Source organism: Piliocolobus tephrosceles, chromosome 2 (genome assembly GCF_002776525.5).
Source record: "Piliocolobus tephrosceles isolate RC106 chromosome 2, ASM277652v3, whole genome shotgun sequence".
NCBI classification, from domain to species: domain Eukaryota; kingdom Metazoa; phylum Chordata; class Mammalia; order Primates; family Cercopithecidae; genus Piliocolobus; species Piliocolobus tephrosceles.
This window is the reverse complement of record NC_045435.1, coordinates 36,352,320-36,380,221: the sequence shown is the minus strand read 5'-3', so window position 1 is coordinate 36,380,221 and position 27,902 is coordinate 36,352,320. Positions and strand designations below refer to the sequence as shown.

Sequence of the window (27,902 nt, the reverse complement as noted above, 5' to 3'; positions counted from 1 at the left end):
TGTTTAACAGGTTTAATTGCTTTCCTTTCTTCAGGAACCAGAGTGAGGGTACTCAAGCAGTGACTGCCATCTGGCGGTTAACCAGAATCATCACTTTGTGTAGCCTGATGGTTACTAAGATGTCCACTCTTGACTCACATGGCATGCACTGGCAGCCCGCGACCAGTTGAAGGATGTCTGATTTTGGAGGGTGACCAGTTGAAGGCTGTCTGATGAAGCAGCCTAGTGAAATAACCCTTTGCTTCTACCTGAATGTGTTGTTCACTCTGGATTCTGAGCCTGCAGCCAGCTCCAAAATGGGACCTCTGAAGAAAAGATTTGAGTTGCTCTTGTGTTTTAGTCAAAGATCTGCATCCCTACCAGTGGGTAACCAAGACTGTGAATAAGCAAGCACACACCAACAGGGGCATGTGGTGACATGGAGCCTGAAATAAACTGCTCTGAATTGTGTGACAGCTTTCCTGGCCAGGAGCTGGATCGGAGACCCCTTCATGATCTCTGCAAGACAACAATTGTAAGTGAGCAGCCACGGGATACCAGGGCTGCTCAGATATATGTGGTGGTGGTGGTGTTGGGGAGGAGGAGGTAGAAGGAAAGGAGGATGAGGAAGGGGAGGAGGGGGAGGAGGAACTGCTCATGCAGGATACATATTTCCCAGCATTGGTGACGATGGGGCAGTTTGTTTTTGACCTGTAGAAAATCCTTCATTCCTAACAGCTTCTCCTTATTCTGTCCTCAGACATCTTCCCACCACAGCAGTAAGACCATCTCTTCATTATCTCCTGTCCTCTTGGGTATTGTTTGGACTTTTCTCAGCTGTGGACTTCTGCTGATACTTTTCTTTCTTGCCTTTACAATTCGCTGCAGGAAGAACAGGTAAGCAGCCCAGTTTCTCATCACACATAGCTGAATCATGAAACCCAGAATGTTAGTATTATTTTGGCAGCACAAGCCGCTAGCTGGTCTCCCACCACAGGATTAAGCCACATGAGAAGTTCCCTCTGAAATAGTCTACCTGTTGAGAAAGGGAAAGATGTAGGTCAGTATTGTGCTAACTACTGCAAGGGTATCCAAAGAAGAGAATGAAGAGTCTCTCTCTATAATGGAGATACAATCCTTCTGAGAAGATGAGGTATTTATATTTAAAATGAAGACCATGTAGAGGATTCCAAAGCAACACACAACTGAGGACAGCACAGCAGAACCAGTCTGGGTGAGTTAGGGTTTCTGCAAAAGCAGCGAAGCACTACTACCTGGTTATTTGCTAGATAATTCTGGCTGACTGGAAAGTCACAGGCTCATCGAGTTAAGTATGGCTCCCAGGATTCGCAAAAGAAGCAAAATGGTGATGTTTTTCTAAAGGGACTTGTAGCACCTTGGCTTGGATGCAATTTCATCCTTCCTCAGGTCCCATCCCATCTCTCCCACCCCAACACTGTACCCTCATCCTACCACAGCTGTCCCAGGGTGCCTCATGAGAAGCCCCGCCCCAGCCCTCTCCTTAGCCCACAGCTGACTTCTAGATGGAGCGCACAATCAGAAATTAACAGCTTCCTCAAACCAGCCAAACTCATCCAGCCCCACTCCAGCCTTACCCTATGTGGTGACCAAGCATGTTGTGCTCCATTGCCTGTGGGTTTGACACTCAGATGAGAATCGGTCAGTTGCATTTTGGGATGCTGTTTTGCCATGTTAGGCATGGAGGACATGGAATTGTTAAGCAGCAGTGACTTGGTCGTTGGGTCAACCTCAGCATGGTGGTGATATGTGGCACTCCAACTAGAATATACCCCAAAGACTGCCTCAGCCACTTTTCATTCTGTTCCTCAAGCATACTATACTGACTCCCATCTCAAGGCTTTTGTACTTACTGTTCCTGAACTGTTCCCTCTGCCTGGAAGTCCTCCTCAGATCTCCCCATGACTAATTCCTTCTCATCTTGTAGGTCTTGGCTCCAGTGTCACCTCTTCAGAGATACTTTCCCTGATCATCCTATCTAAAATAGCATCTCTACCCATGATCACCCGCTCATCTCATTCCATATCCTATCAGCCTGTTTTATGTTCCTTATAGAAAGCATAGTCTGCTATTACCATATTTATTGATTTACCTGTTGATTGTCTATATCCCCTACCAGAATGGAAGTCTGTGAACACAGGGACTTTGCCTGTCCTGTTGTGCTCACCTCTGTGTCTCCAGCATTTAGAACAGACTCTGGGACATAATAGTTGCTCAGTAAACATGCATCCAGTGATCCTGGAAGGAAAGAGATTTAAATCCCAGCGGTGGCTACTGCCAACAAAATGACTGGGAAAATCATGCATTTCAAGGTTAGAGAACTATGGAGTAGTCTTTTCAGCTATAACATGTTTCTATAATGCAAAGTAATACTTAATTGGTATTACCCAGTTGGTAATAAGAAAATTATGTCATTGATTCATATGTTACTTTTCCCCCAGCAAATCAATAGTTTAAACATTCAGGGGCAAGCTTTCTCACAGCTAGTAAAGGAAGCTTTAAGCTTGGCAGTTCCTTCCCTTAGGGCAAGTAGTGGCTGGCTTAATGGCTTAAGAACTTGTGTCTTCCCTACAACATGAGGCTGTAGGAGTAGATGAAGAAGCGGAGAAGACATTTGCCTTATGTTTAAAAACTTCAGTTGATTGTTAAAGAAAGCACAGATCCAGAGCAGATTTTTAATTTTCTGACAATGTTATCTATTGGAGATGAATGCCCCTGAGGACCTGTGTCTTGAGATTTAAGACTGTAGAAGTTGACTTTGATACTGAGTACAAATGATAGTGGACATTTACTGGGTGGTAGTGTTTTAGTTGAAAGATTTAATATTTTATTAATACTCTTGTTACAAAGTTAACTGTTTTGAGTGTTATGACCCCATCCTATTTTCCCCACAAACTATTATTTTTACATATAATTTTGCAGAATACAAGGTTTATCAAGCATTTATATATCCTGTTAAAACAGGAACACCTGTAAACAGCATTATACTAGAAACCCTTATATTTCTTTCACTCTATTAAAGATTTTGCTGCCTCTTTTGTTTGCAGTGGGAGCATGACTTGGCATAAAGAATAAAATATTAAGAGGTACTCTGAATAGAAACACATTTTACAATTAAGTGGCTTATAAGGTCAGACAAGGAAAGATAAAATAACCCAGTTTCAAAAGTGTTTTATTGAACAATACATTTATTAAAAGATGCAGCATCACAATCAGATGCTTTATTTCATTACAGTTCTGTGGTCTCTAAATTTGTGACTGTGTGTGTGAGTATTCATGTCTGTGTACATGCAAGAAAGAAGAGGAAGAAAAATATTTTAACACAATAAAAATAATACAAAAATGTTTAGATCCAGTTGCAGATATAGAATTTTTGATTAAAAAAAAATTCAAAAATCAGTAAGGATACAGAAAACTTGAACACTATAAACCAACTTGACCCAATTGACATTTATATTACCTTTCACCCAACAACAGCAGAATACATATTCTTTTGAAGTATACATGGAACATTTACTAAGATATATCATATTCTGGGCCATAGAAAAAGTCTCATTAAATTTAAAAGGATTCAAGCCGGGTACAGTGGCTCATGCCTGTAATCCCAGCACTTTGAGATGCTGAGGTGGATAGATCACCAGAGGTCAGGAGTTTGAGACCAGCCTAGCCAACATGTGAAAACCCATCTCTACTAAAAATACAAAAATTAGATGGGTGTGGCGGTGTGCACCTGTAGTCCCAGCTACTTGAGAGGCTGAGGCAGGAGAATGCGGGAGGCAGAGATTGCAGTAAGCCAAGTTCATGCCACTGCACTCCAGCCTGGGTGACACAGCAAGACTCTGTCTCAAAAAAAAAAAAAAAAAAAAAAAAAAAAAAAAATTAAAGGATTCAAGTCATAAAAAGTAAGTTTTCTGATAATCAAATTAAAATGGAAATCAACAGCAGAAAGATCTCTGGAAAATCCTGAAATATGTAGAAACTACATAGAACACTTTAAAATAATCCATGGTCAAAAAAGAAATCAAAAGGAAAGCTAGAAAATATTGACCAGAATTAAAATGAAAAATACAACCTAAGATTCGTTGGATGCCACTAAAGCAGTATTAGGGGGAAATTTAGAGCACTAAACTCCATATTAGAAAAGAAGAAATGTCTCAAATCCGTGACCTTAGCTTCCACCCTACAAACAGAAAAAAAGAGCAAATGAGACCCAAAGTAAGTAGAAGAAAGGAAATAATAAAGATCAGGTTAGAAAATAAAATAGAAAACAGAAGAACAATAGAAAAAAGTCAGTAAAGCCAAAAGCTATGAAAATAAGTAAAACTGATCAACCTCTAGCCAAAGTGATCAGAATAAAAAGAAATAAGATACAATTACCCAAATAAGGAATGGGAAAGGTGACATCACTATAGATTCTACAGATATGAGGGATAAGGTAATGTTGTAAACAACTATGGTAGGCAGCCTCTAAAATGTTCTTCAATGATTCCCAACTCCTTGTAGTCACACTCCTATGAAATCCTCTCTCCTTGAGTATGGGGTGAACTTACTGAGTTGCTTATTAATGAGATGTCCCTTTTGGCATTAGTTCACAAAAACTGTGGCTTCCATCTTGGATCTCTGTCATTGTCCCACTAACTCACTCTGTGGGAGGCCAGCTGTTGTGTTATGAGCTTTCCTGTAAAGAGACCCACACTGGCAAGGAACTGATGTTTCCAGCCTGCTGCCAGCAAGTACCTGGGGCTTACTAAGAGCCATGTCAGTGAACTTTGAAACAGGTGACACCTTGACTGTATTCTTATGTGAAAACCTGAACCACAGGCACCCAACTAAGCTGTGCCTTGGAAATATTACCAGTTCAACTCAAACTCTTCTTAAAAAAACTGAAAATAAGGAAGTAATTCCCAACTCATTCTATGAGGACAGCATTACCCTGATATCAAAATTGAATAGACAGAATAAGAGGAAGAGGAAGAAGAAGAAGAAGAGGAGGAGGAAGGGGGGGGAGGAGGAGGAAGAGGAAGGGGAAAGCTATAGGCTAATATGTCTTATAACATAGATTCAAAATTTTAAACAAAATTTTAACAAATTGAGTATGACTAAGTGTTAAAAACAGAATGCATCATCGTGACAATGTGAGGTTTGTCCCTGGAATGCAAGGTTTGTTTAATATCCAAAGATTGATCAATAACTCACGACATTTACCAACTAAAAAAGAAAACTATAAATCATCTCAGTAGACACAGAAACAATTTTTGACAAACTTCAACATCAATTTCTGATAAAGTCTCAACAAACTAAGCATAGAAGACAACTTCCTCTCCATTGCACAGCACAGCTGCTGTGGCAGATCATGGCCAGACTGCTTCTTTAAGTGGGACCCTGATCCATCCCTCCTCACTGGGCAGGACCTCCCTGTGAGAATTTCAGCAACTCCAGCCAGGATTTTATGGACAGAACTCTGATCTCTCTGGGACAGAGCCCCTGGAGGGAGGGGTGGCCAGTCTCTGTGGTTCAGCCAACTTAGCCTTTTCTGCCTGCTGGCTCTGGAGAGTCTGGACAGTCTGGACAAAAGGGGATACCCCCAGTGCAGTGCACCCAATCCCCCAAAGGGCAGCCATACTGCTTCTTTAAGCAGGTCCCTGATCCCATTCCTCCTGACTGGGTGAGACCTCCCAAAGGGGTCCCCAGACACCTCTTACAGGAGTGTTCAGGTCAGTATCAGGTTGGTATTCCCCTGGGACAGAGCTCCCAGAGGAAGGAGCAGGCAGCCATCTTTGCTGTTTTGCACCCTTCACTGTTAATACTTCCAGGTGCAGGAGGGACCCAGATGGTTAGGATCTAGAGTGGACCCCCAGCAAACCACAACAGCCCTGCAGAAGAGGGGCCTGACTATTAAAAGCAAAATAGAAAGCAGCAACAACAACCTAAACAAAAAAGACCGTACAAAAACCCCATTCAAAGGTCAGCAACCTCAAAGATTGAAGGTAGATAAGCCCACAGAGACGAGAAAGAATCAATGCAAAAATGCTGAAAACTCAAAAAGCCAGAGTACCTCTTCTCCTCCAAATGATTGCAATACCTCTCCAGCAAGGGCACAGAACTGGGCTGAGACTGAGATGGCTGAATTGACAGAATTAGTCTTCAGAATGAGGGTAATAACGAACTTTGCTGAGCTAAAGGAGCATATTCTGACCCAATGCAAAGAAGCTAAGAATCATGATAAAACATTACAGAAGCTGATAACCAGAATAGCCAGTTCAGAGGGGAACATAAAACACCTAATGGAGTTGAGAAACACAATGTGAGAACTTCACAATCCAATCACTAGTGTCTATAGCCGAGTAGACCAAGCAGCAGAAAGAATCTCAGAGCTTGAAGACTATCTTTCTGAAATAAGACAGGCAGGCAAGAATAGAGGGAAAAAGAATGAAAACAAACAAACAAACAAAACCTCCAAGAAATATGGGATTGAGTAAAAAGACCAAACCTACAACTGATTGGGGTACCTGAAAGAGACGGGCAGAATGGAACCAAGTTGGAAAACATACTTCACGATGTCATCCAGGAGAACCTCACCAACCTAGCAAGACAGGCCAACATTCAAATTCAGGAAATGTGGAGAACCCCAGTAAGATATTCCACAAGAAGATCAACCCCAAAACACGTAATCATCAGATTATCCAAAGTCAAAATGAAAGAAATAATGTTAAGGGCAGCCAGAGAGAGAGGCTAGGTCATGTACAAAGGGAATCCCATCAGACTAACAATGGACCTCTCAGCAGAAATCCTACAAGCCAAAGAGACTGGAGGCCAATATTCAACATTCTTAAAGAAAAGAATTTCCAACCCAGAATTTCATATCAGGCCAAATTAAGCTTCATAAGTGAAGGAGAAATAAGATCCTTTTCAGACAAGCAAATGCTGAGGGAATTTGTTACAACCAGGACTGCCCTGCAAGTGCTCCTGAAGGAAGCACTAAAAATGGAAAGGAAAAACTTACCAGCCACTACAAAAACACACTGAAGTACACAGACCAGTGACACTATGAAGGAACCACATAAACAACTTGGCAAAATAAACAGCTAGCATCATGATGACAGGATCACATTCACACATAACAATACTAACCTTCATTGTAAATGGGCTAAATGCCCCAATTAAAAGACACAGAATGGCAAGCTGGCTAAAGAGCAAAGACCCATCAGCATCAGCAAACACCCAGATGCTGTCTTCCAGAGACCCATCTCAGGTGCAGAGACACACATAGGTTCAAAATAAAGGAATGGAGGAAAATTTACCAAGCAAATGGAAAACAGAAAAAAGCAAGGGTTGCAGTCCTAGTTTCTGACAAAACAGACTTTAAACCAACAAAGATAAAAAAGACAAGGGCATTCCATAATGGTAAAGGGCTCAATTCAACGAGAAGAGCTAACTATCCTAAATACATATGCACCTAATGTAGGAACAACCAGACTCATAAAGCAAATTCTTAGAGACCTACAAAGAGACTTAGACTCCCACTCAATAATAGTGAAAGACTTTAACACTCCACTGACAATATTAGATCATTGAGACAGAAAATTAACAAAGATATGCAGGACCTGAACTAAACTCTGGATCAAATGGACCTGATAGATATCTACAGAACTCTCCACCCAAAAACCACACAATATACATTCTTCTCATAGCCACATGGCACTCTAAAATTGATCATATAATCAGAAGTAAAACACTCCTCAGCAAATGCAAAAGAACTGAAATCATAACAGTCTCTCCAACCACAACACAATCAAATTAGAACTCAAGATTAAGAAATTCGCTCAAAACCATGCAACTACATGGAAATGAACAACCTGCTCCTGAATGACTCCTGGGTAAATAATGAAATTAAGGCAGAAATCAAGAAGTTCCTTGAAACTAATGACAACAAAGAGACAATGTACCAGAATCTCTGGGACACAGCTAAAGCTGTGTTGAGAGAAATTTATAGCACTAAATGCCCACATCAAAAAGCTAGAAAGATCTTAAGTCAACAACCTAACATCACAACTAAGCAAACTAGACAACCAAGAGCAAACAAATCCCAAAGCTAGCAGAAGACAAGAAATAACCAAGATCAGACTGGAACTGAAGGAGATAGAGACACAAAACAATTTCAAAAACCAACAAATCCAGGACCTGTTTTTTTGAAAAATAAAATAAAATAGACTGCTACCTAAACTAATAAGAAAGGAGAGAAGAATCAAATAGACATAATGAGAAATGATAGGGGGAATATCACCACTGACCTCACAGAAATACAGACAACCATCAGAGAATGCTATAAACACCTCAATGCACATAAACTGGAAAATCTAGAAGGAATGGGTAAATTCCTGGGCACAAACACTTTCCCAAGACTGAACCAGGAAGTAATTGAATCCCTGAATAGACCAATAATGAGTTCTGAAATTCAGGCAGTAACAAATAGCCTAGCAACCAAAAGAAAGCCTAGGAACAGATGAATTTACAGCTGAATTCTACCAGAGGTACAAAGAGGAGCTGGTACCATTTCTTCTGAAACTATTTCAAACAATTGAAAAGGAGGGACTCCTCCCTAACTCATTCTATGAGACCAGCATCATCCTGATACCAAAACCTGGCAGAGACACAATAAAAAAAAGAAAACTTCAGACAAATATCCCTGATGAACATCAATACAAAAATCCTCAGTAAAAACTGGCAAACCAAATCCAGCAGCACATCAAAAAACTTATCCACCACAATCAAGTTGGCTTCATCCCTGAGATTCAAGGTTGGTTTAACATATGCAAATCAGTAAATGTAACTCATCACATAAACCACATGATTTTCTCAATAGACACAGAAAAGGCCTTTGATAAAGTTCAACATCTCTTCAATAAACTCGCAATAAACTACGTATTGAGGAATATACCTCAAAATAACAAGAACCATCTATGGCAAACCCACAGCCAGTATCATACTAAATGGGCAAAAGCTGGAAGCATTCCCCCTGAAAACTGGCACAAGACAAGGGTGCCTTCTCTCACCACTCTTATTCAACCTAGTATTGGAAGTTCTGACCAGGGCAATCAGGCAAGAGAAAGAAATAAAGCATATTTAAATAGGAAGAAAAGAAGTCAAACTGTCTTTGTTAGCAGATGACATGATCCTATGTCTGAAAAACCTCATTGCCTTAGCCCAAAAGCTTCTTAAGCTGATAAGCAACTTCAGCAAAGTCTCAGGATACAAAATCAGTATGCAAAATTGCTAGCATTCCATAAACCAACAACAGGCAAGCAGAGAGCCAAATAATGAATGAACTCCTATTCACAGTTGCTACAAAAAGAATAAAATACCTAGGAATACAGCTAACAAGGGAAGTGCAGAGCCTCTTCAAGGAGAACGACAAACTACTGCTTAAAGATATCAGAGAGGACACAAGCAAATAGAAAAACATTTCGTGCTCATGGATAGGTAGAATCAATATTGTGAAAATGGCCATATTGCCCAAAGTAATTTATAGATTGAATGCTGTTCACATTAAACTACCATTGACATTCTTCACAGAATTAGAAAAAAACTATTTTAAAATTCATATGGAACCAAAAAAGAGCCCCAATAGCCAAGGCAATCCTAAGCAAAAATAATAAAGCTGGAAGCATCATGCTACCTGACATCAAACTATAGTACAAGGCTACAGTAACCAAAACATAATGGTACTGGTACAAAAACAGATGCATAGATCAATGGAACAGAATAAAGATCTCAGAAATAAGACCACACACCTACAAACATCTGATATTCATCAAACCTGACAAAAACGAGCAATGGGGAAAGGACTCCCTATTTAATAAATGGTGCTGCAAAAACCGACTAGCCATATACAGAAAATTGAAACTGGACCCCCTTCCTTATACGATATACAAAAATTAACTCAAGATGGATTAAAGACTTAAATGTAAAACCCAAAACTAAAATCCCTAGATGAAAATCTAGACGGTACCATTCAGGACATAGGCACGGGTAAAGATTTCATGACAAAAATGCCAAAAGCAATTGCAAGAAAACCAAAAATTGACAAATGGGATCTAATTAAAGAGCTTCTGCACAGCAAAAGAAACTGTCATCAGAGTGAACAGACAACCCTGCAGAATGGGAAATAATTTTTGCAATCTATCCATCTGACAAAAGCATAATATCCAGAATCTACAAGGAACTTCAACAAATTTACAAGAAAAAACAACCCCATTAAAAAGTGGGCAAAGGACATGCATGAACAGTCATTTCTCAAAAGAAGATATACATGCAGCCAACAAACATGAAAAAAAGCTCAAATTATAAGAGAAATGCAAATCAAAACCACAATGAGAGGTGGGTGGATCACTTGAGGTCAGGAGTTCGAGACTAACCTGGCCAACATGGCAAACCTTGTCTCTACTAAACATACAAAAATTAGCCAAGTGTGGTGGTGTGCACCTGTAATTCCAGCTACTCAGGAGGCTGAGGCACAAGAATTGCTTGGGCCCAGGTATCGCATGAACCCAGGAGGCAGTGGTTACAGTGAGCCGAGGTCTATACTTCAGCCTGGGTGACAGAGTGAGACAATGTCTTTAAAAAAAAAAAAAAAAAGACCCACGACGAGATGCCATCTCTTGCCAGTCAGAATGGTGATTATTAAAAAGTCAAGAAACAACAGATGCTGGTGAGGTTGTGGAGAAAAAGGAATGCTTTTACACTGTTGATGGCAATGTGAATTAGTTCAACCATTGTGGAAGGCAGTGTGGCAATTCCTCCAAGATCTAAAATCAGAAATACCATTTGACCCAGCAATCTCATTACAGGGTATATACCCAAAGGAATATAAATCATTATATTATAAAGATACATGCATGCATAAGTTCACTGCAGCACTATTCACAATAACAAAGACATGGAATCAACCCAAATGCCTACCAATGATAGACTGGATAAAGAAAATGTGGTACATATATACCATGGAATAGTATACAACCATAAAAAGGAATAAGATCATGTCCTTTGCAGGGACCTGGATGGAGCTGGAAGCCATTATCCTTAGCAAACTAATGCAGGAACAGAAAACCAAACACTACATGTTCTCACTTTTAGGTGGGAGCTGAACTATGAGAACACATAGACACATATGGGGGGAACAACACACACTGGGGCCTGTCGGGGAAGGTTGGGGGAGGGAGAGCATAAGGAAGAATAGCTAATAGATACTGGGCTTAATACCTAGCTGATGGGTTGATCTGTGCAGCAAACCACCATGGCACATGTTTACCTACGTAACAAACCTGCACAGGTACCCCAGAACTTAAAATAAAAGTTAAAAAAGATTAACATGTTCAAAAAGAAGAGAACTTCCTCAACCTGATAATGTGCATCTATAAAAAACTATACCTAACATCATTTTTAATGGTAAAAGACCAAATGCTTTCCTATTAGGATCAGAAAGAAGACAAGATGTCCACTCTCATGACTTCTATTCAACATTGGAGGTTTTAGCCAGTGCAATAAGGTAAGAAAAATAAATAAAAGTCACCTACTTTTTTAAAAATTTAAGAATGAAAATATTTTTACCCTCAGATGACCTGATCATCTATGTAGAAAATCCAGTGAAACATTTAAAAAGAAGAAACAGGGCAGGCATGGTGGCTCATCCACCCAAAGTGTAATCCCACCACTTTGGGAGGCTGAGATAGAAGGATCACTTGAGATCAGGAGTTCAAGACCAGCCTGGGCACAAAGTGAGACCTTGTCTCTACAAAAAAATTAAAAAATTATCTGGGCATGGTGGTGCATACTTTTAGTCCCAGATACTTAGAAGGCTGAGGTGGGAGGATTGCTTGGGCCCAGGAGTTTGAGGCTGCATTGAGCGGAGATTGCGCCACTGCACTCCAAACTGGGTGACAGAGCCAGACCCTATCTCTAAACAAAACAAAACTACTAGAACTAATGCATGAGTTTAGCAAGGTTGCAGGATACAAGATCAGTGTACAATACTTAACTGTATTTCCATATACTAACAACAAACAATTGAAAAAGTGAAATTAAAAGCAATACCATTTACATGAAATAGATGAAATATTTAGGGATAACCTAACAAACAATGTGAAATGCCTGTACACTGAAAACTTTAAAACATTGCTAAGAGAATTAAACAAAATATAAATAAATGGAGATACATTGTGTTGCTGGGTTGGAAGACCTAGTATTGTTTAAATGTCAGTTCTTCCCTAGTTGATTTATAGACTCGATCCAATAACAGTCACATTTTCTTTTTTTGTATAAATTGACAAACTGATTCTAAAATTCATATGAAAATATGAAGGACCTAGAATAGCCAAAACAACTTTTAAAAGAATGAAGTTGGAAGACTAGGACCACCTGATTTCAAGACATATTACAAAACTAACAGTAATGCAGACAGTTTGGTATTGGGCAAAGATAGACATATTCATCAACAAAACAGAATAGACTCCAGAAATAAATCCACATGTATATGGTCAACTGATTTCCAATAAAGGTACAAAGGCAATTCAGTGGAGAAGGGACAGTCTTTTCAGCAAATAGTGCTGGAACAACGGGATATCCATATGCAAAAATGAACTTTGATCTATCTACATGTTACACCATATTAACTCAAAATGGATCACAGACCTAATTATAAAACCTAAAACTGTAAAATTTATAAAAGAAAGCATATAAGAACAATTTTGTGACCTTGGAATAAGCAAATATTTCTTAGGTATAATACCAAAAGCATGGTCCATAAAAGAAAGCACTGATGAATTAGACTTTATAATCATTAAGAACATCTTCTCTTTCAAAGAGAACCTTGAGAATGAGAAAAAAGCCGCAGACTAGAATAAAATATTTGAAATCATATTTCTGGCTGGGCGTGGTGGCTCACGCCTGTAATCCCAGCACTTTGGGAGGTTGAGGTGGGTGGATCACCTGAGGTGAGGAGTTAGAGACCAGCCTAGCCAACATGGTGAAATCCCGTCTCTACTAAAAATTAAAAAAAAAAAAAAAGAGCTGCGTGTGGTGGCAGGTGCCTGTAATACTACCTACTCAGGAGGCTGAGGCAGGAGAATCACGTGAACCCAGGAGGCGGAGGTTGCAGTGAGCCAAAAATTCACCATTGCACTCCAGCGTGGGCGACAACAGTGAAACTCTGTCTCAAAAAAAAAAAAAAAAAAAACTCTAGAAATGCAGTATAGTAGTGCTCCCTTATTTGTGGTTTTGCTTTCCATGGTTTCAGCTACCCGTGGTCATCCGTGGCCTGAAAATATTAAATGGAATATTCCAGAATTAACCAATTAATAGGTTTTAAATTGCACACCTTTCTGAGGAGCATGGTGAAATCTCACACTGTTCCACTCTGGCCCATTCAGGACACGAATCCTCCTTTTGTCCAGCATATCCACACCATATACACTACCTGCCTGTTAGTCTCTTAACAGCCATCTTGGTTACTGGATTGTTGGATTGTCTGTCATGGTATTGAAGTGCCTTGTGTCCAAATAACCCTTATTTTGCTGTGGCCCTAAAGTTCAAAGTTCAAGATGCTGACATATTGTTATAATTTGATATGGTTTGGTTCTGTGTCCCCACCCAAATCTCATCTCGAATTGTAATCCTCACATGTCAAGGGAGGGACCTCATGGGAGGTGATTGGATGATGGGGACAGTTTCCCTCATGCTGTTCTCGTGATAGTGAGGGAGTTCTCACAAGATCTGGTTCTTTGATAAGTGTCTGGCCCTTTCCCCTGCACACTCTCTCTCCTGCCACCTTGTGAAGATGTGTCTTGCTTCCCCTTTGCCTTCTGCCATGATTGTAAGTTTCCTGAGGCTTTCCCAGCCATGCAGAACTGTGAGTCAGTTAAACCTGTTTTTCTTTATAAATTATTCAGTCTCAGGTAGTACCTTTATTGCAGTGTGAGAACAGACTAATACGTAATTATTATTTTATTATTGGTTATGGTTGCCAGTCCCTTACTGTGCCTAATTTATAAATTAAACTTTGTTATAGATATATATGTATAGGACAAAACAGTATATATAGGGCTCAGTACTATCCGTGGTTTCAGGCATCCACTGGGGGTCTTGGAACGTATCCCCCTCAGATAAGGGGGACTACTGTAATAAGAAAACAAACAATTCAATATTTTAAAATGGGTAAAAGATTTCAACAGATCCTTCACCAAAGAAGATATATGGATGACAAATAAGCATATGAGAAGATATCCAATACCATTAGTCATTAATGAAATGCAAATTAAAACTGCATTAAAATACCGCACACACTTATGAGAATGGCTAAAATTAAAAAGACTGAGTAAATCACATGTTGGCACACACTGCTGATGAGAACATAATTTGGTCCACTTCACTTTGGAAGACAGTCTGTGAGTTTCTTTCTTTCTTTATTCCATTCCTGGCTAATTTTTTTTTATAGAAATAGAGTTTCATTATGTTGCTCAGGTTGGTCTCAAACTCCTGGGCTCAAGCAATCTGCCTGCCTTGGCCTCTCAAAGTGCTAGCATTGCAGGCATGAGCCACTGCACCTGGCCATGGCAGTTTCTTTAAAAGTTCAGCATACACCTATGATGTAAGCTAGCTGTGCCACTCTTAGGTGTTTACCCAAGGGAAATGAAACTGCATGTCCATACTAAGACTTGTACACCAGTGTTCATAGCAGCTTTCTTTGTAATAGCCAAAAACTGGAAATAGCACAAGTATCCATTAGCAAGTGAATGGCTAAACAAATTGTAATATATCCATACAATAGAATCCTACTCAGCAATTTAAAACATGAATTACTGATACTTGGAAGAGCAAAGATGAATCTCAGAATAATTGCGCTGAGTGAAAAAGCCAGGCAAAATGACTACATGCTATGTAAATCCAATTCCACAAAGTTCTAAAAAAACTAATCTATTGTTAACTAATCCATAGTGACAGAAGCAGATGGGTGGTTGCCTGTGGATGAGTAGGGTTAGCAAAGAGTCAGGAACGGAGGATTACAAAGGGACATGTGGAAGTTTTTTGGAGTGATCGATATGTTTATACCTTGATTATAGTATTTCACAGGTGCATACATGTATCAAAACTTATCAAATCATGTACTTTAAATATGTATGTCATGCACGTTAAATTGTATGCCAGTTATACCTCAATAAAGCTAGTAAAACTATTATACATTCTTATTTTTCTGAGCAGGTTCTCATGGAAAACAAAACACACCATACCTAGTGTTCATTTTCAGAGGGCCTTGCTAGGTGTCCTAAAACCTATCTAATGACTTTGCCTGATACTAATGATTTTATTATTATTTTAAAAAAATTTTTATTAGAGACGGGTTTTCACCATGTTGGGCAGGCTAGTCTCAAACTCCTGACCTCAAGTGATCCGCCCACCTCAGCCTCCCGAAGTGCTGGGATTACAGGCGTGAGCCACCATGCTCAGCCAATAGTAATGATTGATATGGGAGAATGTTTTCTTTTTCCTAGATTCCTCATTATGGGCCTTAATAAGGCCCATAATAACTTAACTCTTAGAACAAAGGAGATATTTCAGGCCCAAAGGGAAGCACATCTGATGCCTCCTCTGAAATGCACAAAATAAGGGTGTTGTTGTAAGTTCTGCATAAAGCTAAGCTTGTTCAGTTAAAGGACTATCTTTTATTCTGAGACCTTATTTCACTATCACTTGTGATAATGATTGTTGATGGTAGCTGTTATTTACATATTGCCACTTCTCAGGATTAAAGGTGGCATTTCCACAGCAGTATCTGGGATTTTACTCCTGTAAAATTAAGAAGGTAGAGTAACAAGAATTGTATGGGGTATGAGTTTTTACCTTACATGCAAGTTAACAAGTTAGCCTGGTAATGTTTGATGGATGTTAGCTAAAGACATGAGACTCCTGGGTCAGAGAAAAAACACTTGATTACTCATGGTGAAAGCAGTAATCAGAACTTAATATTGGGCTTTTACTGGTTTCCATGCCCCACGTACCATGAGGGCAATGAAAGTCCCATAATGGATGTTTATGGATGTTTGTACACACACAGTGGGCTACCATTTAAGGAGAGGAATCCTGAGCCTGGTAAATCCACTGCTTTTATAATGAGTTGTAACAAGCCTGTTCTTTGTCTAGGCGAAGATGTTACCTGATCCCTCAAGGTTGCTCACTGCAAACACAACCCTGAGAAATGACCTGGATAAAGAGAGGTCAGAGCCTTGCTTCTTGGTATACCTAGCAAGAATGCACAGAGTTGCTCAGAGCCCCTGGTAGGTTGCCTCCAACACTAGGGACTGTGCATGGAGGCACCTGCCACTTCTGCCTGCATCCTGGGCTAGCATGGCAGTCAGAGACACAGACTCTGGTGAATGGCTGAAATATGTCCCTGTAGTCTCCTCACTCCACCACAACTTCCTTCCCAGTAAGGGTCCTCATGCAGACCCTTTGGGCTGCACCGGGCAGAGTTACATACTTTCATGTATCCTGCTGAGTTTATCTTCTTTGCCTTCAGAAATTCCAACATACTACATGAGTCATGGTTCTCAGTATATTATTGTTATACCCTTCTCAGAATCTCTCTGACTCCCCAGGTTTCACATTGTTTTCCTTTATTGTAAAAGGCCTCAAGATCTCCATGCTTTGGAGAAGAGTTACACTCATCTTTTCTTTATTCTTGCATTCCTGAAAGCCTTACATTAGCATCCAAGTGAGGTTTCTTTATCAATATCAACAGTAAATATTTAGTGAACTAAACACCTACTGTGCTCAGCATACTGTATAAAATATGATTTAAGGGTTCCTGGGAGCTTCAAATGCATCACCTGGATGCAAAAACACGAGGAAACCAAAAATACATTCTGGGTTTTTTTTAATAGCATTTGAAAAATAATGCCTTGCTGCAGGGATAGGAGTTGTGCTGCTTTCATATCGATTCTGTTCTCTTTGTGGTTTGAGTAATTGGAGCTGAAGGGAAGGTGATTGGGAATAAAGGAAAGCAGTACTGATTTTTTTTTGTTAAAAGAAAGTTTGCACACTGTCACGCACTATTAGAATTTCTGGGATCTTCTTTATAATCCCTGGTTTGATGGTTATTGGCCAAGAAGGAAGAAGGGAGGCTAGTCAGGCCTAGAATAATTACCAGCCATTCAGCATAATCTGGGTCTAGTGTTGCAGGGCCAAGGACTGAATGAGGCAGAGTGACCAGGAGCAGATCCTGCAAGGCCTTATCCAAAAAGGAAGCTAAGGTTCATAGAAGGAAAATATTGTATTGATCACCAATTCCAGAGGACTGGGCATAGAGCCAAAAATAGGAGGTGTATCATGAGGTCAAAAGCCATCGGTGGCCAAGCGCAATGGCTCACGCCTGTAGTCCTAGCACTTTGGGAGGCCAAGGCGGGCAGATCACTTGAGGCCAGGAGTTCAAGACCAGCCTGGTCAACATGGCAAAACCCTGTCTCTACCAAATATATAAAAATTAGCTGGCGGTGGTGGCACATGCATATAATCCCAGTAACTTGGGAGGCTGAGGCAGGAGAATCACTTGAACCTGGGAGGCGGAGGTTACAGTGAGCCGAGATCATGCCACTGCACTCCAACCTGAGTGACAGAGTGAGACGCTGTCTCAGAAAGGAAAAAAAAAAAAGACATTGGTATGTAGGAATGGTGCAGGAAAAAAAGTGCAAAGCAGAAATGAGGTGAAAAGATCTAGAACTATGAACAGGAATGAGGTCTTTCTTGGGTACTGGCTGCCAGATGGAATATGAGTGGGTCAGCAAAAGTTAATGAGGTAGGTTAAAGGTTAACACATAGGAATAGTTTCTGCACAGTCTTCTGATGCTGTCTGTCCATCCTGCAGTCAGGCCTATATCAATATCAGCCCTAGATGAAGTGGTCACACCCTCCTTTGTGCACCTACTGTTACAAATAGTCATGGCTGTCATGACCCCATCACAGCTGATGGCACTTACTAGGTTGAGAGAAACAGGGCTCTGTCTCCCTTACCAGACAATAAACTCCTTGAGTTTATTCATCTTTTTTGTTTCCACTGTGCCTGGACTGCACACTGTTTCCCGAATGAACAAATTAACTGGCCTAGAATATAGACTATGATGATAAAGGTCAGTTCTTAGAAGATCATTGTTTTCATTCTTTAACTGTTTAAGATAGTGTCAATTCTAGGTAAAAATTGTACCCTAGATAAGCAGTTGCTTTCCATTATTCTTCTCTCTGTTTCTTGGTGGTTACTCCCTCTGGGAGCCCAAAGCATGATGTCCAGAGCTCCAGATTCCCAGCCTTCCTGGTTGTGGCCCTTCATTCTCAACTTTACTTTCGATCTTAGTTTGCCATGAAAAGCTGTCTGCTTTTGATGCACTATTAGCCACATAGTTCTGTACTTTTAGAAGGCCTTCTCATAGGCAGATTCTTACAAATGTACCTATTGTTTCAATAAATGTTTATTGAACCGGCCAGCAATGTTTCAGATACTGTTCTAGGCGCTGGGGTTACATCAAAGAACAAAGTAGGCAAAATCTCTTCCCTCATGGTCTTTGCTTTCTTGAAGGGAGAATAGGCAGGACATAAAATAAATTGTAAAATATTTGGGATGTTAGTGATCAGAGAAGAAAAGTAAAACAGGGACAGTGAGTGGAGACTGTCAGAGTGGTAGTTGCTATTCAATATAGTTTGACCAAGGAAGGCCTCACTGAGGAGATAACATTTGAGAATAGACTTGAAAGGCATAAGAAACAAGTCATTAGGTAAAAACCATTCCAGGCAGAAGGAACAAATAATGCAAAGGGCCAGGGATGGGAACATCTGTAGTGTTCAAGGGAAAGCAAGGAGGCCAGTGTGACTAGAGCAGAGTAGATTAGGTGGAGAGTAAGAGTAGATAAAGTCAGCAAGGTAATGGGGCCCAGATCATGTAAGGTCGCATAGGACAGTGTAATGACTTTAGCTTTTACTCTGTTATGGGGAGCCACTGCAGGACTGGGAGCTGTGAATGGCACACCTTGACTTACATCTAACAGGACATCTGCTGCTGCATTGAGAACAGACCTTTACATTTTAAAAGAGATACCTATGGCACTACCTTAAATAAAGTCATGCTCCTTGGAGTGCCTCAATTCATGTACATAAATGGGTAAAAGTGGAATTTAAGATACCCTGGAAATGTGTAGGAGTGTCCTCTTTGTTTCTCCTCTGCTCATGCCTGGTGGGTGAGCACCAACGCCATCTCTTCCTAAGCTAGGGCTCCCTAGTAGAGCACCGTGCACATGGATTCTTCCTATGTTCTGCATTCTTTGCCACAGGGATGCCATCAGTTGGCAATATGCAGTAGAGGCTACCTCAACAGGCAGTGCCCTTCTTTATCTAAGCCAAGAGAAATTTGGTTCTGCAAGTAACAAGTCATTACTGCTGATGACACTCCTTGTACACACTTGAAGAGAGCGTGGACCACAAAATAAAAACTGGAGCAAAAAAGGACTATCAGATATTACTGATTAAAGATTGGAAAGGAGGAAAACACATTATTTACACATACGACTCTTGATTGTATGAGTAGAGAACACAACTTACATGCATGTATGTTGTATACTTGATTGTATGTGTAGAGAATTCAAAAGTGTTCAGATAAATTATTTAGACTTAAAAAGAGACAAATAATTTTGGGAAGGTGATAGTGGCAGTAGTAGCATAGGTTTTAGGTATTCCTGAATCTCCACATAAAAACAGAGCAACTAGGTAGAAGATACAAAACTCATGGGCAACAAAATGAAATCCATTTATAAGAAAATTCGATGATGAGGTATTCTTATGAGCCTCAAAATATAACCAGTTGGGGAAAGACCACCCACAGCCACAAGAACTGTGTTACTTGTGTCTATGTAGGAGAAATAAGAGAGAGGCAATGGACATCTGACAGACCTGGGAACAGAGAACCCAAAATAGCCCAAAGGTATTCACTGGAAAGCATGGGTAGGACAATTTGAGATCAGCAACTGAAACTTAATAAGGGGTGAGTACAAGGGATCCACCTCTGGAAGGTCTAAAAGGAATGGAGCAGTCCAGCTGCTGAGAAATTTCTAGACTGACCTGGTGGGGCTCCCTTCCAAGATAGGATCTCATGAAGAGGAGAAACTATGGGGAGTAGAATCAAAATTGAGTGGGATGAAGACAATATAGATGAAGAAGGAAGAGAAAGATCCAGAGGAAAGCATATCAGAGTCAGGAAATCTTGGAAAGCAAGCCAGAGTATTTTTTAACACCATATTAGTACAATATGGTGAGGGAACCACGTGAAGTTAGAAAAGCTATCGGAACTAAATGTCTTTTTAAAATCACATAAAAACCAAATTCACACCCACAAAAATCTAGCAGCAGGAAAATATCAAGGCCAAATCCAACACAACATTAACCTAAGAAAGAGAATAAGGGGAATATCTGCAGACAATGAAAGCATGCCAAAAAAGATATGATTGAAAATAGATTGAAACCCTAATGTACTATTTTAAGTACATTCAAAGACATTAAAGAAGTCATATAAGACAGAAAAGCAAAATAAATCAAATTAGGAAGCTCAGAAATGAGACAGGACAATTCAAGGAAAAATTAGAAATAAACATCTAAAAATGAAGCCTGAACTAGAAGGAACTCAACAACAAATGAATACAACATAATTCTTTAAGATAAATAAAAGGTAGAAAGCAAGAAACATTTTTTAAATGGAATAAAAAAAGATTTTTTTAAAGTTTTGAAAGAAAGCAACAAATGTTGAAAATAGGCAAAGAAGATCAATCTATCAATAATAAGAGTTCCTGAAAAAGAAAATAAAAGCGAGGAAAGAAAACAAGTATAAAACAAACAAAACCCTCTAATATAAGAAAACTGAAAATTTGAAACTACGTCTGGAAAGAACATACTGTGTACTTGAGTATATCATAATGACTAAGTTCAGCAAAGTTGTTGGATAAAAGATCTATATGTAAACACCAATTTTATGTAACATTTAAACAAATTTTTTAGATCATTTAAAACAGCATAAAAAATATAAAATTCTATTTGTGACGGCTTTCTAGTGTGTCGACTTGACTAAGCCAAACTACATTTCCTAGAATTCTCTTTCTTATATGTTTTCTGACCACAAAGGAGATTCTTTCTAGATTTGGAAAGCTAAGGGAAGTTCTAGCCATCTTGTAGCACACACATTGTTGCGAACCTGCTGATCCACCTAATGGGGTGAAGCAGAGCTGGACATGCAATTGTTCTACCTTCCCCTGGACCCTCCATTAACTTGTCAGACCCCTGGGCCAGATGTGTGTGATTAGCTCCATGACAAAGGGCCATAGCTTCTTCAGGATATTCTCATTACCTAGATCAGAGGCAGCAATAACTGACATGGGTTTCAGTTTGTTCGCAGGAGTGTGAGCATGCTCTAATCCCTTGATTTTCCCTCCTGACTGCCTGCCTTGTAGACTTCAAGCTCTAGCATCAGATGTGGAGACAACAGCCTTACAGAGACTGCTTAAACAGCTCCCAAAATTGCGTAACTCAACTGCCTGTGACACATCCATATATCTCTTTTTGAACCCTGGCTAATACAGTGGGAAAAGATATGCATTATCTCGATATAGAAAATCATAAAACATTTTTGAGAGGAATTAAATTCTATATTCATTGACCAGAAGACTTAATATTGTAAAATATCATTTCTCCCCAGATTGATGTATAGATTCAATGCAATAGAAATTCCAACAATTTGCGTGTATGTGTGTGAAACTTGACAAGCTAAATCTCAAATTTACATGGAAATTCAAAGGTCTAAAAATAAGCTGGAAAGAAAAGGACAAGCTGGGCGTGGTGGCTCACACCTGTAATCCCAGCACTTTTGGAGGCCAAGGCGGGCAGATCACATGAGGTCAGGAGTTCCGGACCAGCCTGGCCAACATGGTGAAACCCCCTCTCTACTAAAAATACAAAAATTAGCCCGGTGTGGTGGTGGGCGCCTGTAATCCTAACTACTCAGGAGGCTGAGGCAGGAGAATCACTTGAACCTGGGAGGCAGAGGTTTCAGTGAGCTGAGATGGCGCCATTGCACTCCAGCCTGAATGATAAGAGTGAAGCTCTAAAAAAAAAAAGGGACAATGTGCAATGTGAGAGGATTTATTCTTCTGGATATCAATATTTACTATAAAGCTAGTAATTAAAACCTGTAAATATTGTACTAGAGCAAGGAGAGACAAATAGATCAATAGAACAGAATAGAGAGAATCCAGAAAGAGTCAAGGATATATAGACGTTTTTCAATAAATGGTGCAGGGTCAGTTGGCTATCCACATGGAGAAAAAAGTGCAACCTGAATCCTGCCTTAACAAAATTACTTCCAGGTGAACTACTAAAATGGAAAACAAAAAAAAACTTCAGGAAACTAATAGAAGAGAATATCTTTATGAACTAGGGACATGAAAACATGTCAAACAGAATACAACAAGTATTATTCATGAGGGAAAATATTGTTAAATTGCTCTACATTTGTTCAGGACAAGCCTGGGCAACATGGCAAAACCCTGTCTCTGTTAAAAGTACAAAAATACAGTCAGGCATGGTGGTGCATGCCTGTGGTCCCAGCTACTCTAGAGGCTGAGGTGGGAGGATCACTGGAGCCAGGGGAGGCAGAGGTCACAGTGAGCTGAGATCATGCAATTGCAGTCCAGACTGGGTGACAGAGAAAGACCCTGTCTAAATTGAAAAAAAAAAAAAAAAAAAAAAAAAAGCTCTACATTAGAAATTGAGAACTTCTGTTGATTAAGGACATCACTAAGGAAAAAGGCAAGCCGTAGACTGGGAGAATGTATTCACAATGCATATATCATCAAAGAATCTTTATTCAGAATAAAATAGTGGTAATCAATATAAAAAACATAGAAAATCTACTTTTTAAAAAATTTGCACTCATGTTTATCACAGCACTGTTCACAATAGTAAAGTAGAATCCATCTAAGCGTACATCAACAGGTGATTGGATTAAAATGTGGTATATTTTTGCCATGGAATACTACATACCTATAAAAATAAATGAAATTATGTCTTTTGCAGCAATGTGGATGGAACTAGAAGCCATTATGCTTAGTGAAATGACTCAGAAACAGAAAATTGAAAACCACATGTTCTGATTGATAAGTGGGAGCTAAACAATGGGTATAAACGGACATATGGGGGCATAATAGACACTGGAGACACCAAATGGTGGGAAGATGGGAGTGGGTGAGGGATGAAATATCACTTTTCAAATACAATTCAGGTGATGGGTACACTCAAAGCACAGATTTCACCGCTGTGTAATATATCCATGTAACAGAACTGCATTGGTATCCCTAAATCCCTAAAACTAAAAAAAAATTAATTTCAAAAAGTAAAAAATGTGCAAAATATATGAACAGGTACATCACAAAAGAACATATCCAGATAGCTAATAAACAAATGAAGAAGGGCTCAACTTCATTAGTCATCAGAGAAATGCAAATTAAAGCCACAGTGAGATAACACTACATACTCACTTGAATGTTTGCAGTTTTAAAAAAAGACTAACAAAACCAAGTGTTGAGAAGGATGTAGAGCAACTGGAATTCTCATGCATAGTGTGGGGGTGTGCATTGATACAATCACTTTTGAAAACTGTTTAGCAGTATCTACTAAACTTGAACATATTCATACTCTGTGTCCTAGCAATTCCAGCAAAATTGTATACGTATGTTCACCAAAATAATGCACTAGAATATTCTTAGCAACACTATTTGTAATAGGTTCAAATTGTGAACTGTTTGAATGTCCATCAAGTTATAATATCTATTTATAATGTCTAATATATCACAGTATACTCAATCATTGGACACTACACAACAAAAATTAAACTATCTACAACTACATGCCACAATATAGGTGACTCTCACAAAAATAAGAAATAATGTTGAGCAAAGGAAGCCAGATAAAGAGATTATACCCTATGTTACTCTTTTTACATGATGCACAAAAACAGTCAAAGCTAATTTAAGATGTTAGAAGTCAAGCTGGGTGGGTGGAGAAAAGGGAGAATAGAGCAAGAGGAAGACTTCTGAAACATTAATAATATATGTGTTTTGACTTGCATGCTGGTTGCCCAGGTGTGTCAGTTTTTGAAAATTCTGTGAATTATAAATTTATATATATGCACTTTTGTTTATGCATATTATTTTTCTTCAGTGAAAGTTTAAAAAATGATCTTTGGGCTTCCTGAAAAGACAGAAAGGAAACATTTAAAGGATACGTGTCAATTTTTTAGCAGAGACAACATTTTTAAATACTATTTTCTGAAAAAAATTCTCCCTCACAGCTTTATATTTATTATTGATATTGAAGGATATAATGAATAGTTTTACAGTAAATACAGAGGTAAATTTTATAAGACTTGTTTATGGCACCATTAGAAATAGTTTTTAAAAATTAGAACTTGTGTTTACCAAAAGACATGAGTAAATGACACCAAAAGCACAAGTAACAAAAGAAAAATGTATTCAATATCATCAAAATTAAAAATTTCTGGCCAGGCACGTTGGCTCATGCCTATAATCCCAGTACTTTGGGAGGCCGAGGCAGGCAGATCACGAAGTCAGGAGTTTGAGACTAGCCTGACCAATATGGTGAAACCCCATCTCTACTAAAAATACAACAAATTAGCCGGGCATTGTGGTGCACACCTGTAATCCCAGCTACTTGGGAGGCTGAGGCAGGAGAATTGCTTGAACCCGGGAGGCAGAGGTTGTAGTGAGCAAGATCTTGCCACTGCACTCTGGCCTGGGCAACAGAGTGAGACTCAGTATCAAAAAAAAAAAAAAAAAAAAAAAGTCTGTGCTTCAGATACATTATTAAGAAAGTGAAAAGAACCTACAGAATGAAGAAAATGTTTTCAAATTATATAATATACCTGATAAGGGACTTACATCTAGATACATAAAGAATGCTTACAACTCAATAATAAAAAGACAAAACAATTTTTAAGTGGGCAAAGAATCTGAATAGAAATATCTTAAAAAAGATATATGAATGGCCAATAGGCACATCATTACCCCTAAGGGAAATCAAAATCACAATGAGATACCACTTTGCATCCCCTAAGATGGCTATAATACAAAAATTAAGTGTTTGTGAGGCTGGGGAGAGATTAGAACCCTCATTCGCTCCTCCTAGGGATGTAAAATAGTGCCTCAGCTAGCGAAATAGTTTGGCAGTTTCCCAAAATGTTAAATATAGGGTTACCATATGACTCGGCAATTAAGCTCCTGGGTATATACTCAAGAAAATCAAAACATATGTCCATGTAAAAACTTGTACATGAATGTTGATAGCAGCATTGTTTATAATATCCCTAAAATGGAAACTACCCAAACATGTATCAACTATTGAATGGATAAGTGAAATGTGTGATATCCATACAGTGAAATATTATTCAGCAGTTAAAGTGACATACTGACTCATGCTAGGACATGGCTGAAACTTGAAAACATTATGTTAGGTGAAAGAAGCTAGTTGCAAAAGACCACATTTGATTCCATTTATGTGAAATGACCAAAATAGACAAATCTATAGGGACAGAAAGGAGATTCATGGTTATATGTGCTGGGGAAATGCAAATTAAAACTACTAGGAGATACATACCAATGGTATGTATGCTTATCTTTAAATTATCTTTAAATTTTTTAAGATAATAAGATAAAGATGTTAAACTATGAAACTCTCGTTTACTCATTGGGAGAGTATAAATTGGTACAACCATATTAGAAAAGAAATTGGCATATCTTTTAAGATTAACAACACATATACCTTGAGAGCCAGCAAATCCATTTCTAAATTCTACTCTGTAGAAATTTGTGCATATTTGTATCGAGAGGTGTATAAAAATATTCATAGTAGCATTGTTGTAATCACCCAAATGTTCATCAGAAGTAGAAGGAATAAATAAATTGTGGTATATTCCTGCAATGAGATATTATATACCAGCTATATTTACACCCAGCAACCTGTATAAATCTCACAAACAACATCAAATAAAAAAGCCAACCACAAAGTAGCATCCACTATGATTCCCACTTACAAAGTTAAAAAACAGGCATAACTCAACTATAGTATTAAAAGTCAATATAGTAGTTCTCCCTTAGGGAGAAGGGAAAAAGTAAAAAGTATAATATGAGGTAGAATTTTGAGGTATTGTAATGTTCTCTTTCTTGACTTGGGTTATAGTTTTCTATATGACATTTTCTTTGTTACAATTTACTGAGCTATACATTTTTAATTTGTACACTTAAAAATGTATTTTCTGGCCAGACGCGGTGGCTCATGCCTGTAATCCCAGCACTTTGGGAGGCCGAGGCAGGTGGATCAGGAGATTGAGACCATCCTGGCTAACACAGTGAAACCCTGTCTCTACTAAAAGTACAAAAAAAAAAAAAATTAGGCAGGCATGGTGGCAGGTGCCTGTAGTCCCGGATACTTGGGAGGCTGAGGCAGGAGAATGGCATGAACCTCCTGACGCAGGAGACAAAGCTTGCAGTGAGCCAAGATCATGCCACTGCACTCCAGCCTGGGCAACAGAGCAAGACTCCGTGGCAAAAACAGAAAAGAAAAAATATATATATATATATATATGTCTGTGTGTATCTATATATGTGTGTGTGTGTGTATGTGTGTGTGTGTGTGTATATGTATATATTCTGGCCCAAGATTATAGTTTTTTTTAAAGGCAGTCTGTCAGGGGTCTACAATTGTATGAGTTATAAATAAGAAGTGACAATATCTTCAGTGGACTCTTGAACATGAAAACAAAGAGTCAACTGCAAATACCTTATTTACATACAACCAGACATTATGGAATGAATTTGTTCCCCCCCTCCAAATTCATATGTTGAAGCTCTAGCCCCCACTGTGTCTGTATTTGGAGATAGGGTCTTTGGGGAAGTAACTAAATTAGGTCATACAACATACAGAATTGGAGAAAATATTTGCAAACTGTGCATCTGATAAAGTTCTAATATCCAGCATCTATAAGAAACTTAAACAAATTTACAAGAAAAAACTAACAACCCCATGAGAAAGTGGGCAAAGTTAATTTGTTCATCAGCAATGGAAAAAAATTAAAAAAGTTTGAAAGTAGTCAAAGAACATGAACAGATAATCTTTTTCAAAAGAAGACATACATGCAGCCAACAGGCATATGAAAAAAAGCTCAATATCACTGATCATTAGAGAAATACAAATCAAAACCACAATGAGATACCATCTTACACCAGTCAGAATGGCTATTATTAAAAAGTCAAAAAATAGCATGCTGGCAAGGTTGCAGAGAAAAATGAACACTTATATACTGTTGGTGGAGTGTAAATTAGTTCATCCATTGTGGAAAGCAGAGCTAAAAACAGAACTACCATTCAACCCAGCAATTCCATTTGTGGTTGTATACCCAAAAGAGTATAAATCATTCTACCATAAAGACACAGGCACATGAATGTACGTTGCAGCACTATTCACAATAGTAAAGGCATGGAATCAACCTAAATACCCATCAATGGCAGATTGGATAAAGAAAATGTGGTACATATACACCATGGAATGCTATGCAGCCATAAAAAAGAATGAGATCATATCTTTTGTTTAAACATGGATGAAGCTAGAGGCCATTACCCTTAGCAAACTAACAGGAACAGAAAACCAAATACTACATGTTCTCACTTATAAGTAGGAACCAAATGATGAGAACACATGGACACAGAGAGAGGAACAACACACACTACACACTACCTGAG

The 27,902-nt window shown here is 38.9% G+C and overlaps 1 protein-coding gene across 2 annotated transcripts in view; it reads left to right on the top strand.

The window, feature by feature from the left end:
• Positions 1-219: 219 nt before the first annotated feature.
• The window catches only part of GPR156 (G protein-coupled receptor 156), an 87,536-nt gene continuing 59,853 nt past the window's right edge, over positions 220-27,902 (top strand). For both annotated transcript variants that reach the window (XM_023214309.1, XM_023214300.1), the window contains exons 1-2: positions 220-514; positions 740-876. In XM_023214309.1, the coding sequence (XP_023070077.1) occupies positions 419-514; positions 740-876 (233 nt within the window). In that variant the 5' untranslated portion in view covers positions 220-418. The remainder of the gene's footprint in view (positions 515-739; positions 877-27,902) is intronic.